At 43.2% G+C, this 17,348-nt stretch overlaps 1 protein-coding gene across 2 annotated transcripts in view; it reads left to right on the top strand.

Moving 5' to 3' along the window:
• Positions 1 to 16,199, top strand: part of LOC129708401 (E3 ubiquitin/ISG15 ligase TRIM25-like) — a 102,367-nt gene extending 86,168 nt beyond the window's left edge. The window contains exon 7 of one of the 2 annotated variants that reach the window (XM_055654122.1): positions 15,897 to 16,199. In XM_055654122.1, coding sequence (XP_055510097.1) covers positions 15,897 to 15,951 — 55 coding nt within the window. In that variant the 3' untranslated portion in view covers positions 15,952 to 16,199. The remainder of the gene's footprint in view (positions 1 to 15,896) is intronic. The other variant, XM_055654123.1, reaches the window with a different exon arrangement.
• Positions 16,200 to 17,348: the final 1,149 nt, after the last annotated feature.

Below are 17,348 nucleotides of genomic sequence, written 5' to 3'. Positions count from 1 at the left end.
GAACCCCCAATGCCGTATGCTTTAAGTTTGCTACCCGCCAATCCTCTGGAACTACTCCAGAATCTAAAGAGTTTTGAAAGATTATTACTAATGTATCCACTATTTCTGGAGCTACTTCCTTAAGTACTCTGGGATGCAGCCTATCTGGCTCTGGGGATTTATCGGCCTTTAATCCATTCAATTTACCCAACACCACTTCCCGACTAACCTGGATTTCACTCAATTCCTCCAACTCCTTGGACCCGCGGGCCCCTGCTATTTCCGGCAGGTTATTTATGTCTTCATTTGTGAAGACGGAACCAAAGTAGTTATTCAATTGGTCCGCCATATCCTTGTTCCCCATGATCAACTCACCTGTTTCTGACTGCAAGGGACCTACATTTGTTTTAACTAATCTCTTTCTTGTTGTTCCATTGTTTAAAAAGGGGTCTAAGAGTAAACCTAGCAATTATAGACCTGTTAGTTTGACGTCAGTGGTGGGCAAATTAATGGAAAGGATACTTAGAGATAATATATATAAGCATCTGGATAAACAGGGTCTGATTGGGAACAGTCAACATGGATTTGTGCCTGGAAGGTCATGTTTGACTAATCTTCTTGAATTTTTTGAAGAGGTTACTAGGGAAATTGATGAGGGTAAAGCAGTGGATGTTGTATACATGGACTTCAGTAAGGCCTTTGACAAGGTTCCTCACGGAAGGTTGGTTAAGAAGGTTCAATTAATGTAGGAGTAGCAAGATGGATTTAACAGTGGCTGAATGGGAGATGCCAGAGAGTAATGGTGGATGGTTGTTTGTCAGGTTGGAGGCCAGTGACTAGTGGGGTGCCACAGGGATATGTGTTGGGTCCACTGTTGTTTGTCATGTACATCAATGATCTGGATGATGGTGTGGTAAAATGGATTAGTAAGTATGCAGATGATACTAAGATAGGTGGGGTTGTGGATAATGAAGTAGATTTTCAAAGTCTACAGAGAGATTTATGCCAGTTGGAAGAGTGGGCTGAAAGATGGCAGATGGAGTTTAATGCTGATAAGTGTGAGGTGCTACATCTTGGCAGGACAAATCAAAATAGGACGTACATGGTAAATGGTAGGGAATTGAAGAATGCAGGTGAACAGAGGGATCTGGGGATAACTGTGCACAGTTCCCTGAACGTGGAATCTCATGTAGATAGGGTGGTAAAGAAAGCTTTTGGTGTGCTGGCCTTTATAAATCAGAGCATTGAGTATAGAAGTTGGGATGTAATGTTAAAATTGTACAAGGCATTGGTGAGGCCAATTTTGGAGTATGGTGTACAATTTTGGTCGCCTAATTATAGGAAGGATGTCAACAAAATAGAGAGAGTACAGAGGAGATTTACTTGAATGTTGCCTGGGCTTCAGCAACTAAGTTACAGAGAAAGGTTGAACAAGTTAGGGCTTTATTCTTTGGAGCGCAGAAGGTTAAGGGGGGACTTGATAGAGGTCTTTAAAATGATGAGAGGGATAGACAGAGTTGACGTGGATAAGCTTTTCCCACTGAGAGTAGGGAAGATTCAATCAAGGGGACATGACTTGAGAATTAAGGGACAGAAGTTTAGGGGTAACATGAGGGGGAACTTCTTTACTCAGAGAGTGGTGGCTGTGTGGAATAAGCTTCCAGTGAAGGTGGTGGAGGCAGGTTCGTTTTTATCATTTAAAAATAAATTGGATAGTTATATGGACGGGAAAGGTATGGAGGGTTATGGTCTGAACGCAGGTGTATGGGACTAGGGGAGAATACGTGTTCGGCACGGACTAGAAGGGTCGAGATGGCCTGTTTCCGTGCTGTAATTGTTATATGGTTATACGGTTATATGGTTATAATTATTTAGTTCTTCTGTTTAGTAATCTAGAGTTCTCCCTGGAGACCTACCCAGTGTTTTCTCCTCGACTATCATCACAATGACGGAATATTTCATCATAATCAAGTTGTGTTTTATGATAACCTTTTGAGTATAGCATTTCAAAATCATAACAATAATTGCAATATTCTTTGGGATATGCGGAAGAGGTGCAATGTGCTCTATATATGCAACTCTCTTTCAGTGGGGCCTAAGTTCCTGAAAGGACCTGATGTCAGACTGTTTCTCTAGTTCACCTTCTTCAGCCTCTTCCTGGGATTTTGCACCATTGAAAGACAGAGGATCGAAAGATGTAGAGCTAAGAAACTGCACGGGTAAAAAGACCCTAATGGAAGCTATATACAGGCTTCCAAACAGTAGCCAGATACAGGGTACAAGCTAAACTTTACAGGCATTGCGGTAAGGTGGCAACTGTATCGTTGCACCGCTGTACCTGCTTCAGAGCAATGCCGAGAAGGTTCACCTGTGATTCAAGAGATGAAAGGATTGTTTTAGGATGAAAATAGGTTCATTTGTTCCATTTTCTCGAGGGTTCAGAAAAAATAACAAGCAATCTTGTATTATAGATTTTAAGAATGATCGACATGGATTGGCGCTGAGAGATTGTTTCCCTAGTGAGGCAATCCAGGAGTTGTCTCAGAATAAAGGGATGTATGTTATAAGCCAATGATGACAGGGATTTTTTCTCTCAAGCGTCCTTGGAAATCTTTAATGTAGAGGCCTGTAGAGGTTGAATCATGTGTAAGGCAAAATAGTTGGATTTTCAGGGCAAATCAGCACTATTCTCCTGTTCCTGTTTCTGTCGGAGTTGTATTGCTCCAATAATCTCCAGATGATCACCCTGTCCATGATATGTGCTTATCCTAAATTCTGCTTCCCGTGACCTAAATTCATCTGTCCCATTCCCACATCACCATTGTAGTTGCTCTGTTATGTTGCTCCAGTTCAGAAATATCTCCAATTTAAAATGTTCATCCTTGTGTGAAACTTTTCCATGGATTACGTGACCCCTGCCAACCTTGTAACTGTTTGATGTCTCAGCTTTTTCTCTTCCTCATGTCCTCATCTACAGCTGTGCCCTTAGCAACCTGAAGGTTCCACAATTTCATCCTAAATGTCTCCATTCTTTGTTTTTCTCTTAGTTGAGAGCATTGTCAAGCCTCCAACTCTTTCTGTCTGCACCTTTTGTGCTGCGCCAATTTTCTTTAACCGTTAGTGCTCCTATATTGCTGCATTAAGTTACGCTATAGTAAATGTTAATGAACAATTGTTATGAATACTCATTGCTGAAATAAAGGCATCTGAAATAACTAAAATAAAGGCAACAATTAATAAAATAAACCACAGCATCAGAATAACACTTAATAGGTGTGTTAATGGAAGATAAATGCCTGCCGCTTCATGATTTATTGGGACTTTTACTTATTCTGAGTTGGTATCAGAAACTGGGCTGATGGCATCAAACTTTGTTCAGAAAGTTGATCATCCTGCCATGTATGTTCACTGCTGCAAAAACCAAGCTGCTGGAGGAATACAATCATGCAGCATCTGTGGAGGCAAATGGATGGTTGGTTTTATAGAGGCGAGATCCTGCATTACGACTGAGGATCAATATAAAGAGGTGAGGGAAGGGGTGTGGCAGGAGCTGGTAAATGATTGGTGAATCAAAAGTGCGGAGGTCCTGATTCAAGGTCTTGACCCAGAACATCGATTATCCCTTTGCCTCCACAGATGCTGCTTGACCCACCGAGTTACCCTGGCAGTTTATTTTTGACCTAGGTTTCAGTGTCTGCAGTCTCGTGTTTCCATACTCATTACCAAAGATCTTTGCTCATTACCAAAGATCCTATAGCAGAGCTCTCTCTGTGAAAGGAATGGAGGGTTATGGTCTGAGCGCAGGTATATGGGACTAGGGGAGAATACGTGTTCGGCACGGACTAGAAGAGTCAAGATGGCCTGTTGCCATGCTGTAATTGTTATATGGTTATATGGTTATATGGTTATAGGATCTTTGCTCATTACTGCACTTGTTGCAGTTCATCATTGGGCCACCGGGGGTGCTTTGGCACAACCATCAGTCATATCTCTGTGACTTTGCATAGTCTAATCCTATCAACATCACAAGTGGAAATCTATTCATCTTTCACCTCTCCAATAAAAAATTGCTGGTGTCATTATCATGCTCTCATTGCCTTAAATCTCATCTACTATACTGAGGCTCCACAGTGTGTATCCCCATCAATCAAACTGGAGGGCAGAGAAGGTTATTTGGCAGTAGTGAGGTTTTAAATGGATAGAGATAGCATTTAATATAACATGTTCCAATTAACCGATCATACTTCATACTGTGGAATCAATAAAAATGCTAATTATGCTTTAAAATGCGTAGATCCATGCTGATTCATCCGTGACATGCTGACCTATCCTTTATCTTGTCTAGTTATATTGGTCCAGCTTGGTGGCTCTTTATACGCTGCAGAAGTAAATATAAGATGATGGTAAGGTGATGATTTACTCACATCTGCTGCTGGTTATTTGGGACTCTGGAGTCAATTGCAAGATGTACATAGGTTATGTGTTGGAAAGAACTGCAGATGCTGCTTTAAATCGAAGATAGACACAAAATGCTGAATTCCACAGTGGTGAATCTGTGGAATTCTCTGCCACAGAAAGTATTTGAGGCCAGTTCATTGGCTATATTTAAGAGGGAGTTAAATGTGGTCCTTGTGGCTAAAGGGATCAGGGGCTATGGAGAGAAGGCAGGTACAGGATACTGAGTTGGATGATCAGCCATGATCATACTGAATGGCAATGCAGGCTCGAAGGGCCGAATGTCCTGCACCTATTTTCTATGTTTCTATGTTTCTAACTCAGCGGGACAGGCAGCATCTCTGAAGAGAAGGAATGGGTGGACGTTTCAGGTCAAGACCGTTCTTCAGACATATAACATAGGTTATGTTTTTAAGATCTTTAGAGCCCTTGCCAAACCTTGCACCTGCCCACTGTCATATTTTTATCATGCCTGTGGGCAAGACTGATATAAGGGAGGACGGATTACAGAGCCATCCACAGATGCACAGCAACTACCCCATTTCATTTTACATTGACCCAATTAGTACCATGCAGAGTTCAAAAATGCACTTGTGGCTCCAACACCATTTTCATCCATGTCTGTCCAGTGAGAAAAATATAATTTCCTTCTGTGGGGGAATTCAGAAGGCATGTTCTAAAACTGATGCCAAGATATTTTGGATTATTCTGCCCCAGATTGGCTGAGGACTCTGCTGACTTTGGAGTGATCAAGGCTTGAAGTCAGTAGACATGTAAGAAAAGGTTAATGAGTGATTTGGAGCTTGGACAAGTAAATGGAGTTGAGATAGAGAGAAAGAGAGCAGGGGTCTGAAAGCACAGAATATATTGTCTGCGAAGTCTGTACGTTCATTGTTTGTTGATGGCAAGGTGGTCACAGAATAAGACAGGAGTGTATTGACTGGGAGGGCCAAAGATTGGCGAGGGATTAGGGAGGTGCAGGATTGTCCATAAATCGCGACAACAATCTTATAATAAATATTTCAGACAGTTAGGACTGCAAGAGCAGGGGGAATGATGTGCAAAGGATAAAGTGCAGGGAAGGACATGTATGTTGCTTCAAAAGTATTGATGTTCCATGTGAGGTGAAGTACAAGTGAGGATGCCTGAAGCATGGAAAAGTCTGATAAGTAGTCATATACAATTGTTAAATAACAATCTGAAACTTACATCAGGAACAAGCCATCTGTCTCCACTATAAAACCTTCACATTTTAGCAGAGCAGAAACTCAACAATTTACCACAATGTTTTGCTGTTTTATAACCTTCCCCAGGGCCCTGCCATTCACTGTCTGTGCCCTGGCATGGTTTACCTTCCATAAACACTCTTGCCCACTTTCCCTGGTGATGTAAAACCTGTAGTAGCAGAAAGCCATGCATTGGTGATTGCACAATTGCTGAGGGATGCATATGCAGAGAAAGTTAATTCAGTTGATTATTGGAACAAAGAGTGTGGCCACATGGGGCGGCACAATGGGACAGCGGTAGATTTGCTGCCTTACAACGCCAGAGATCCAGGTTCAATCCTGCCTACAGGTGCTCTGTACGGAGTTTGTACGTTCTCCGTGTGACCATGTGGGTTTTCTCCAGGTGCTCTGGTTTCTTCCCACACTCCAAATTTGTAGGTTGATTGGCTTTGGTAAAATTGTAAATTGCCCCGAGAATGTAGCGTAGTGTTGATAGTATGGATAGAAATAGGATAGTAGGGGGTAATCTCAGGTCGATGTGGACTCGATGGGCCAAAAGGCCTGTTTCAGTGCTGTATCTCCAAAGGAAAGAATGAACAAGATGCTCTGGACAATGGGGGCCAGAAGAATGAGAGATGGAATTATTTGAAATGTACAAGACTCTGAGAAGGTAGATGCTGGGTGTTGATTTCCCCTTGTGGTCAATCCAGATCAGGGAAAGTTCAGAACAGGGGGTTTAAGATAGAGATGAGAGGAAATTTCTCCTCTTAGGGTTTTTATCAGCTTCCCGAATTCTCCTCCAATTACTGAATACATTTAAAGCCAAGATAGATTCTCAGTTAAAAGTGGAGTTAAGGAAATGGGCAGGATTGTGGGGCTGAGGTCCAAAGCAGATCTGCCAAGAGGTTGGGTGACACCGTTATGCTCCAGTTACTTCGATTAAAACAAATGTAGGTCCCTTGCAGTCAGAAACAGGTGAGTTGATCATGGGGAACAAGGATATGGCGGACCAATTGAATAACTACTTTGGTTCCGTCTTCACAAAGGAAGACATAAATAATCTGCCGGAAATAGCAGGGGCCCGCGGGTCAAAGGAGTTGGAGGAATTGAGTGAAATCCAGGTTAGTCGGGAAGTGGTGTTGGGTAAATTGAATGGATTAAAGGCCGATAAATCCCCAGAGCCAGATAGGCTGCATCCCAGAGTACTTAAGGAAGTAGCTCCAGAAATAGTGGATACATTAGTAATAATCTTTCAAAACTCTTTAGATTCTGGAGTAGTTCCAGAGGATTGGCGGGTAGCAAACTTAAAGCACACGGCATTGGGGGTTCAGTATTGATGTGGATAGAGAACTGGCTGGCAAACAGGAAGCAAAGAGTAGGAGTAAACGGGTCCTTTTCGCAATGGCAGGCAGTGACTAGTGGGGTACCGCAAGGCTCAGTGCTGGGACCCCAGCTATTTACAATATATATTAATGATCTGGATGAGGGAATTGAAGGCAATATCTCCAAGTTTGCGGATGACACTAAGCTGGGGGGGGCAGTGTTAGCTGTGAGGAGGATGCTAGGAGACTGCAAGGTGACTTGGATAGGCTGGGTGAGTGGGCAAATGTTTAGCAGATGCAGTATAATGTGGATAAATGTGAGGTTATCCATTTTGGTGGCAAAAACGGGAAAGCAGACTATTATCTAAATGGTGGCCGATTGGGAAAGGGGGAGATGCAGCGAGACCTGGGTGTCATGGTACACCAGTCATTGAAGGTAGGCATGCAGGTGCAGCAGGCAGTAAAGAAAGCGAATGGTATGTTGGCTTTCATAGCAAAAGGATTTGAGTATAGGAGCAGGGAGGTTCTACTGCAGTTGTACAGGGTCTTGGTGAGACCACACCTGGAGTATTGCGTTCAGTTTTGGTCTCCAAATCTGAGGAAGGACATTATTGCCATAGAGGGAGTGCAGGGAAGGTTCACCAGACTGATTCCTGGGATGTCAGGACTGTCTTATGAAGAAAGACTGGATAGACTTGGTTTATACTCTCTAGAATTTAGGAGATTGAGAGGGGATCTTATAGAAACTTCCAAAATTCTTAAGGGGTTGTACAGGCTAGATGCAGGAAGATTGTTCCCGATGTTGGGGAAGTCCAGGACAAGGGGTCACAACTTAAGGATAAGGGGGAAATCCTTTAAAACCGAGATGAGGAGAACTTTTTTCACACAGAGAGTGGTGAATCTCTGTAACTCTCTGCCACAGAGGGTAGTTGAGGCCAGTTCATTGGCTATATTTAAGAGGGAGTTAGATGTGGCCCTTGTGGCCAAGGGGATCAGAGGGTATGGAGAGAAGGCAGGTACGGGATACTGAGTTGGATGATCAGCCATGATCATATTGAATGGCGGTGCAGGCTCGAAGGGCCGAATGGCCTACTTCTGCACCTAATTTCTATGTTTCTATGTTTCTATTCTTTCTGAAACTAGCTCACACCGACCAGCTCACAATGACCAGCTCACACAGGAACCTATAAATATCATCCAGCGTACTGACATATAATCCAACACAAACACACACTAATCAGCACAGCTATTCAACCAACAGCACACATCAATCACAACACAGCCACAGAGCAATCAACGGCAAGTAATCAAAACCAGCACATGCCAACCAATACGAATACAAGCCAAATAACACAAACGTCCTCCAACTATTACAAGTGCACAATAATTAGCACACGCTAATTGATACAGGAATGAACTGATCAGCACACTCTAACTGATACTAGCATAACTTGTACATATAAACAAGTGGTAGCACATGCCAGCTGATACAAACACACCAGGAGCAAATGACCGCTACAAGTACACACCAAAATAATATAATTATACACGTTAAAAAAAAAAACAAGTGTGCAATTACTTTTCAACTCGTATAAACACACATGCAGCAAACACCAATAGGTACAAGTATAAACCACTCAATACAAGCACACATCATCCAAAACAAGCACACAACAAACATCAGGCATAAGCTGATGGGAATGCACATTAGCTGATGCGAAGATGCACAAAGCAGGAAACAGCAATTTATACATGCACACACACAATTATTGTAAGCAATCCTAAACAAGCACACACTTGCAATGGTAAGCACAGTTTTGCCTGCACACTCTGCGCAAGAACATAACTTCAGCCAGTGCTAAATACCATCCAACGCCATCTCACTCATACTAAGATCACATGGATTGTTAGTGATTCTTTGTGCTAGAATTAAACATTCCAAATGTTACATTATCCTCCTTAAAAGTTTGGATACAATTGCATGTTATTCAAGAGTCCTTTGGCCTTTCAGAATGCTGCTCTGTTCTCAGTGGTATTGTGTTCCCCTGGCACAATGCTCTCTGTGCCTTCCATTTTGTTATGTGCAGGCTTATGCCACCCACATCATGGCTATTTTATACCACTTTGCAATGTCCAAGCAAGCAGCTCACGTCAGCACTCCTGACTGTCATGTGGTCATTCTCACTGAGACCTATTGTGTTCTATTTTTGCTGAGTCCGATTTCCGAACGCACAGCAGCTTCAATGAAGGCAAGCCCTCTCTGTACAGAATGCAGCTGTTAAACCGTGCCAAGTTTTGAAAGTTATGCAAGTGTTTTGTGTTGTAAACAAGGCTCACATCGCCAGAAACTGTGCAAAGTCTAAAGTGAAATCTCATCACGAGGCTCACAACATTTGTCTTCCAATAACTGTGTCCAATGTACGAGGCTCCAGCATTAGCAAATTAACAAAGAATTACTTCACATCTACAATGAAGGCAAGCTAAAGGTGATAGGACTGGATGAGAAAGAGATTGTGTGAGACGGAGAGAAATGGATGGGACAGGGTGGGACAATGTAGGATAGAGTGGGATGAATTGAGTTCTGTTGTCGGCGAATTGTGGTCGATGACAAGTCAGAGATTAGGAGGCTGATCGATCGTCTGACTGAATGGTACTGGAACAACAATTTGCTCTCAAGGTCAGTAAAACCAAAGTAATGATTGTTGACTTCAGAAGAGGAAGGCAGAGGATCCACAAACCTGTCTTCATCGACGGGTCGGTCATGGAGAATTTCTGGGCGTGCATCATAAGGAAAGCCCATCAAAGCCTCTATTTTCTTAGAAGATTGAGAAGATTTGGTATGTCAACAAATACTCTCATGAATTTCTACAGGAGTATGGTAGAGAATGTACTGACTGATTGCAGGTGGCACAGTGACGCTGCAGTTACATTGCTGCTTTACAGCATCAGAGTCATGGGTTTGAACCTGACTATGGGTGCTGTCGGTACAGTCTATAGTTTCTCCCTGTGATCGCGTGGGTTTTCTCTGGGTGCTCTGGTTTCATCCCACATTCTGATCGGTGCAGACTCGGTGGGCTGAAAGGCCTGTATTCACGTTATATTTCTAAACTAAACTAAACATCACCTGGTTTGGCAACTCGAACGCTCAGGAACAAAGATTGGAAAAATCTGAACATTGCGTAGTCCATCATGGGTACTGACTTCCCCACCATCAGAGGGTTCCATAAGGATGCTGTCTCACTAAGGCAGTCAGCAACATTGGCGATGTACACCATCCTGGCCATGCTCTCATTTCATTCCTGCCATCGGGAAGAAAGTATAGGAGCCTGAACACTGTAAAGTCTAGCTACAGGAGCAGTTTCTTCCCAACATTTAGACTATTGAATACTATGAACTCGAACCAAATTCTTTCCTTTCCTACTCTAAGCCTTTCCTATCCATGTACCTGTTAAAAGATCTTTTAAATGCTATCGAACCTGCCACAACTACCTCCTCTGGCAGCTCATTCTATTCACCCACTGTGTGAAAATGTTAGCCCTCGGGTTCCAATCACATTTTTTCTCTCACCTTAAACTTATGACCTCTGGTTCTTGATTTCCCTAGTGCATCAACCCTATCTAATCCCCTCATGATCTTATACATCTCTTTACGATCACACCTCATTCTCCAGCCCTCCAATGATTAAAGTTTCTGCACTCTTTCCAGCTTAACAATAGTTTTTCTGTAGGAGGGTGACCAAAAGTGAACACAATACTCAAAATGTAGGCTCACCGGCATCGTGTACAATTGGAACGTAATATCTCAATGTTTATATTCAATACCTCGACTTATAGAGTCATAGAATCATACAGCATGGAAACAGGCCTGTTACAGTTCAACTTGCTTATATTGACCAACATACCCCACCTACACTAGTCACACCTGCCTGCGTTTAGCCCATATCCTTCAAAGCCTATCCTATCCATGCACCAATCCAAATGTCTTTAGATTTTAGTTTGTGATAGTATTTGCCTAATTTATTTATTTTGGCATCTCACTCTGTACACCCACCTTCTTGCCAACTCTGCCAGTAATATCACTTTCAAGGATTGTAACCATATATAGTTCTTTCCGCTGACTAGATAGCATGCACCAAAAAAGCTTTTCACTATACCTTAGTATGCCTAACAATAGGGAAATTGACGAGGGTAAAGCAGTGGATGTTGTCTATATGGACTTTAGTAAGGCCTTTGACAAGGTTCCTCATGGAAGGTTGGCTAAGAAGATTCAACTGTTGGGTATAAATGCAGGAGTAGCAAGATGGATTCAACAGTGGCTGAATGGGAGACGCCAGAGGGTAATGGTGGATGGCTGTTTGTCGGGTTGTCGGGTTGGAGGCAGGTGACTAGTGGGGTGCCTCAGGGATCTGTGTTGGGTCCTTTGTTGTTTGTCATGTACATCAATGATCTGGATGAAGGTATGGTAAATTGGATTAGTAAGTATGCAGATGATACCAAGATAGGGGGTGTTGCGGATAATGAAGAGGATTTCCAAAGTCTACAGAGTGATTTAGGCCATTTGGAAGAATGGGCTGAAAGATGGCAGATGGAGTTCAATGCTGATAAATGTGAGGTGCTACATCTTGGCAGGACAAATCAAAATAGGACATACATGGTAAATGGTAGGGAATTGAAGAATGCAGTTGAACAGAGGGATCTGGGAATAACCGTGCATAGTTCCTTGAAGGTGGAATCTCATATAGATAGGGTGGTAAAGAAAGCTTTTGGTATGCTAGCCTTTATAAATCAGAGCATTGAGTATAGAAGCTGGGATGTAATGTTAAAATTGTACAAGGCATTGGTGAGACCAAATCTGAAGTATGGTGTACAATTTTGGTCGCCCAATTATAGGAAGGATGTCAACAAAATAGAGAGAGTACAGAGGAGATTTACTAGAATGTTGCCTGGGTTTCAACAATTAAATTACAGAGAAAGGTTGAATAAGTTAGGTCTTTATTCTCTGGAGTGCAGAAGGTTAAGGGGGGACTTGATTGAGGTCTTTAAAATGATGAGAGGGATAGACTGATGAGAGTGGGACTAAGGGAAAATAATTGTTCGGCACGGACTTGTAGGGCTGAGATGGCCTGTTTCTGCGCTGTAATTGTTATATGGTTATATGGTTAATAATAACCGAAACTAAGCTAAACTGAATTAAACAAAACTAAATTAAATTGAACTCTGTTGAGCAGTCCGTGACTACTCAAAGTGAAGAAGGAGCATCTGGAATGATATTAACAACTTTAAGGCTTTGCACCGGGAGCAGACAGACGTAAGCAGCAGAAAGATTGGACTACCTTATAAACTACCCTGCACCCTATCCATTACATCCCCAGCCCCATCTGTGGAAGAGTCTTTTGTTCCCAAATTTGCCTCATTAGCCACCAAAGCAGAGGCAAATCAGCCTCGATGCTAATGGACTGGCCAAGAAGAGGAATGATCTCTAGATCTCCAGACGATGTAGTGTAATCATTTGGAAGAGGTTCAAAGGGTGCAAAGGGTATTTTATTGTCACGTGTACCAATTAAGATGCTGCTGCACCCGCTGAGTTTCTCCAGCACTTTTGTCTACCTTCGATTTTCCAGCATCTGCAGTTTGTTCTTAAACACTTTGTCTACTCCACTACATAATCTTCTCAAGGTATGCCTACTTTGAAGAAGTTCTCCTCCTCCCTCCGAAGACAGAAGGGTTTCGGCCCGAAACATTGCCTATTTTCTTCGCTCCATAGATGCTGCTGCACCCGCTGAGTTTCTTCGGCACTTTTGTCTACCTAAGGTATAGTGATACTCGATTTACCATACAGACATAATGAAAAAAGTAACAAGACTTGCAACTACATAAAAGTTAACATAAACATCCACCACAGCAGATTCCCCATATTTCTCACTGTGATGGAAGGCAATGTCTAATCTCCTTTCCTCCTTATTCTCCCACGGACGGGGCAGTTGAACCATCCGCAGTTGGGGTGATCTAACCTCTCGCGTCGGAGCGATGAAAGCTCCCGCAGCCGGTGATCGAAGCTCCTGTGCCGGGGCGATCAAAAAACCCGCAATCGGGGCAGTCGAAGCTCCTGCAGTTTGGATCTCCCGAAGTCGGTCCCTAACTGGGGGCCGCCAGCTCCACGATGGTAAGCCCGCAGGCTCCCGCGGTTGGAGGTTCCCCAGCAAGTCATTCCCCAGCAAGAGACCGCCAATGCCATGATGTTAGGCCGCATCTCTGTCGAGATAAGAGATTGAAAAAAAAGTTTCCCCCAACCCCCCCCCCCCCCCCCCCCCCCCCACACACACACACACACATAAAACAGCTAAACACCAAAACATACATTTAACACATACTAAAAATCAACAAAGAAGAAAAGGGCAGACAGACTGTTGGCAAGGCAGCCACTGCGGTGCCACCTGGTGGAGAATTGCCACCAGGAGCAAGATTCTGAGTAGATGGAATCTTGGAAATTAATTAGGAGAGTAATGCAACTCTGAGGAAGATACATGAGCCTGGAGATTCTGGAATCAGGAGCAAAGAAAAAACGCTGGGCCAGGCAGCATCTGTGGCGGGAAATGGACAGATGACATTTTTGGTTGGGGCCTTCTTGAGTCTGATGAAGGGTTCCGACCCAAAACTTAGTCCATCTACAGATGCTGCATGACCTGCTGAGTTCCTCCAGCTGTTTGTTTTTTCCAATGGAAGCGAGATGTAAGGAAGGTCAGTTCTAGGAGTATGGTGCCAGAAATGGGATCCCAGTGCTTTTGTATGTTTAATGAGTTCACACACGTGCTCAAGCTTAATGAACGCATTTCTTGCAGTTTCTTTTTATTACATTAAAACATACCATCAATCAACGTCTGCAGAACTGCACATGCTGCTGCACAGCTCCAACATTTACCCAAAAAAATCGATCACCATTCAGTCGCCTCGCCGTACAGTTGGATGCCCGCCTAACACACCGCAAACAACGTAAACAGCCAAACAGTCTAGAAATTCATTGAAAAATGCAGTTGAAAATAGGCACATTATTCTAGCAAATGCTAGAAATTTGAAATATAATCAGAAAATATTGTGGGTTCAAACTGAAACGTTGCTCTTTCTGCAAGCACACATTGATGCAGAACCAAGATGGTGCCGGAGCCAGGCAGCTGTTTGCAGAGCATGCTGGTCCCAGAAGAGGATGTGCTATTGTATATTACAATCGCTCCGCTCTTTTAAATCTTTATTTCAACAGCAGCATTTCTTACACTAACGATGTCTTCTCCTCTGTGGCTTGATCTGTTATGGCTGACCGTATAACTGGCTTTGATCCGGTTCTAATGTTTATACTGAACCAGAGCCAACTATTTTGCAATTGTCTTATGTCAAATATCCCAATCAAGTTTCTGCCCAAACTGTTTCTTCACTGTCCAAGGGCTGATAAATCCATTCTCATCAGCAAAGATACTAGAGCTCTAGTATCTTTGCTCATCAGTACTACAGGATAGAGGTTCTATGCAGTGCCCAGACAGTATCAGGTTACCAGTATAGGAACCTTTTATGGCCTTGAAGGGCTCTTGGGAATGGGAGTGGTGCATTAACTGCTGTGGTTGGATTCAGACAGACTATCTTCTGTATTCTGCCTCATCATAAATTAATTCAGTTTATCCTGGTCTTTTAAATGTCCACAGAATTCATGGAAGAAAGCATACTGACTGCAATCCCTTGTCAGAGCACTGATTAGTTCCAGTGCCAGAGAACGGCTGGAACTGTTGACTGAGCAGTGAGGAAAGGCTACAGCATCAAGTAAGGAGATCAGAACCCAACACCAGAATAGTCCATGTGTCCCCATGGGCCTACCTGCCAATTCAGTAAGATCCTGGCTGACCGTTCACCTCAGTGTCACTTCTTGCACTGATTCTATATCACTGGGCTGCCTTGCTCTCCATAAAGTTAATGCTGCCAGTGTGGTTGAGCTGCTACTGTAAAGCTGCTCTCAAGGGATAGAAGGAGACTGGGCCAAAGGACAACTTTGACATCACTATGAGCAGGAGATAGGGTCTCAGTTTCATCCACAGAGTAGTCTTCTAACAAAGCAATGCTGCAGTCAGCTGCACTGTAACCTAATGGCATTAATTCCTGCACTAAAATCCTGTCCACTGCTCTGCACTGTGCTGCATTATAGTCTGTATTGTAGTCTGCCTGCAGTTCGTGGTGCTTCTAACCTGCAGTGTCGGATAGGTTTATGTTTAACCTCCTGGAATGAACCCCACCAGCGACTGACTCAAAGTAAAGAGATCTTCCACTGAGACCCCGGCTTGCAGAGTATTGCATCTCTCTCTGTTCATTAGCTCCTTACAGTTTCATGATTTATATTCAGTACTTTAAGTAGTTGAATTCACAGTTCCAGTCTTTCAAATAATAGTTTCATTCTTTTATTCATCCATGTAACGTGGGTGTCTGTACAGGGTCAGCAGTTATTGTCCATTCCAAATGGGGTCCTGAGCTCAAAGGCTGATTGGGGGCTTACGACGAGGTGTGGGCATATTCACCAGTTTTAACCACTGTTATCCACGGCGACTAATGGCTTAGCCTTGTCCGTGTCTGTAAAAGGACAATCCTGCAACTGGGCTTCCCACGCAAGACCGTTTCAGTAGCTCTTGTCTTCATTTCACTGTCAGTATATAATAGGTTTCTTCCAAGCTTTTACAGAGGAGGTGGAATTCAAAGATTGATAGTCACTACATTTTTTATTTCACTTTTTACAATATTTTGTTGAATCATGTGGAACAACTCTATTAAAGGATGCGCAGGAAAATAACAATAAAAATGTTTTACTGAGCACAGCCTTGACATTTTACTTTTGTATACTTCTTCCTGACTATCACTGATTTCTTTACTTATTCATTTTACAGAATATGTGCCTCATTGGCAAAGCAGCATGTGTTGCTCATCGCTCACTGTCCTTGAGAAGTCGGGGTGGGGATAGGTGAGTTGCCTTCTTGAACTGCTGCAGTCTTCTGGTGAAAGAGTTCCCTCAATCTGCTTGGCCAGGGAACTCTAGGCCTTGGAGCCAGTGATGATGAAGGATTGGTGAAACATGTCTGACGGAGTGGTTGGGTGCTCATGTTCCTTCTACCCAAGCCCCTCATGATGGCAGAGGTTGAGAGCTTGTGAAGTGCTTAGCATCATGGACATTGTGGGCTCAAAGACCAGCTCCTCTGTGCTGCTGTTCTATGTTCTGTCATTAATTAGACCTCTGAAGTTATTAATTAAAAAATCAATGATTAATTCAGGCTCTGGATCAGGCAATACCTTCTCTTGGTGGAAATGAGTACAGCAGTCACTTCCACTGACACTGGAATGGTTTCTTCCAGCCACTCCCGTCATTAAGAAACTCCACTCAAGGGAAAAGGAAGGTACTATCTTTCACTCATTTTACAAACTCATGATAGCTCAAAACTTTACAGCCAATGAAGCACTGTAACACATATTCCACACCAACAGTTTGGCAATGGGGAGATCATCTGGTTGGGGGTTGATGACTGAGGATCAACATTGATTGAGGCACGTTTACAAGGAAGAACATTGTTTTTCTTTGAATTAGTGTTGTGGAACCTTCCATAATTGCCCGAGAAAACAGTCAGGGCCTCACTAAATTGGCAGACGCTCACCCAGTCCTATTCAGGATAGAGCATAAGCTTCGGTGTTGGGACTGTGTGTGTCATGGACCTACATTTGATGAGTCAGAGAGACCAGCGTTCTTCTTTTCTGGCCTCCAAATGTAGCTGGGATGAATCACAGAAATCAAAATGCAAGTAGTTCAGGAGAAACTTCTTCATTGTACCTCTGCTGGCTGCTTAAGAGAATATGTGATTATTCCCTTTCTTCTGCCCTTTCCACCTGCCCTGTAAATCCTATTTGGGCAGAACGGTTGTGCAGCTGGTTGAGCAGATGCCTCACTGCGCCAGAGAACCGGGTTCAATCCTGACCTCGGGTGCTGTCTGTGGAGTTTCCACATTTTCCCAATAACAGCATGGGTTTCCTCTGGGTGCTCTGGTTTTCTCCTACATCCCATAAGCATGAATGTTTGTACGTTAATTGGCTTCTGTAAATTGCATCTAGTTTGTAGAAAATTGATGAGAAAGTGGAATATCATAGACTAATGTGAACAGGTGGTCAACCATTGGTGTGAACTCGAAGGGCTGAAGGGCCTGTTTCCGTGCTGTATCTTCCAATCAATTAAACAATTACAGCACGGAAACAGGCCATCTCAGCCCTACAAGTCCATGCCGAACAAATTTTTTTCCCCTTAGTCCCACCTGCCTGCACTCGTACATAACCCTCCATTCCCTTCTCATCCATAT

Source organism: Leucoraja erinacea, chromosome 23 (assembly GCF_028641065.1).
Source record: "Leucoraja erinacea ecotype New England chromosome 23, Leri_hhj_1, whole genome shotgun sequence".
Taxonomy (NCBI): domain Eukaryota; kingdom Metazoa; phylum Chordata; class Chondrichthyes; order Rajiformes; family Rajidae; genus Leucoraja; species Leucoraja erinaceus.
Note: the sequence above shows the minus strand (reverse complement) of the source record. Positions and strands in the feature narration are given on the sequence as shown.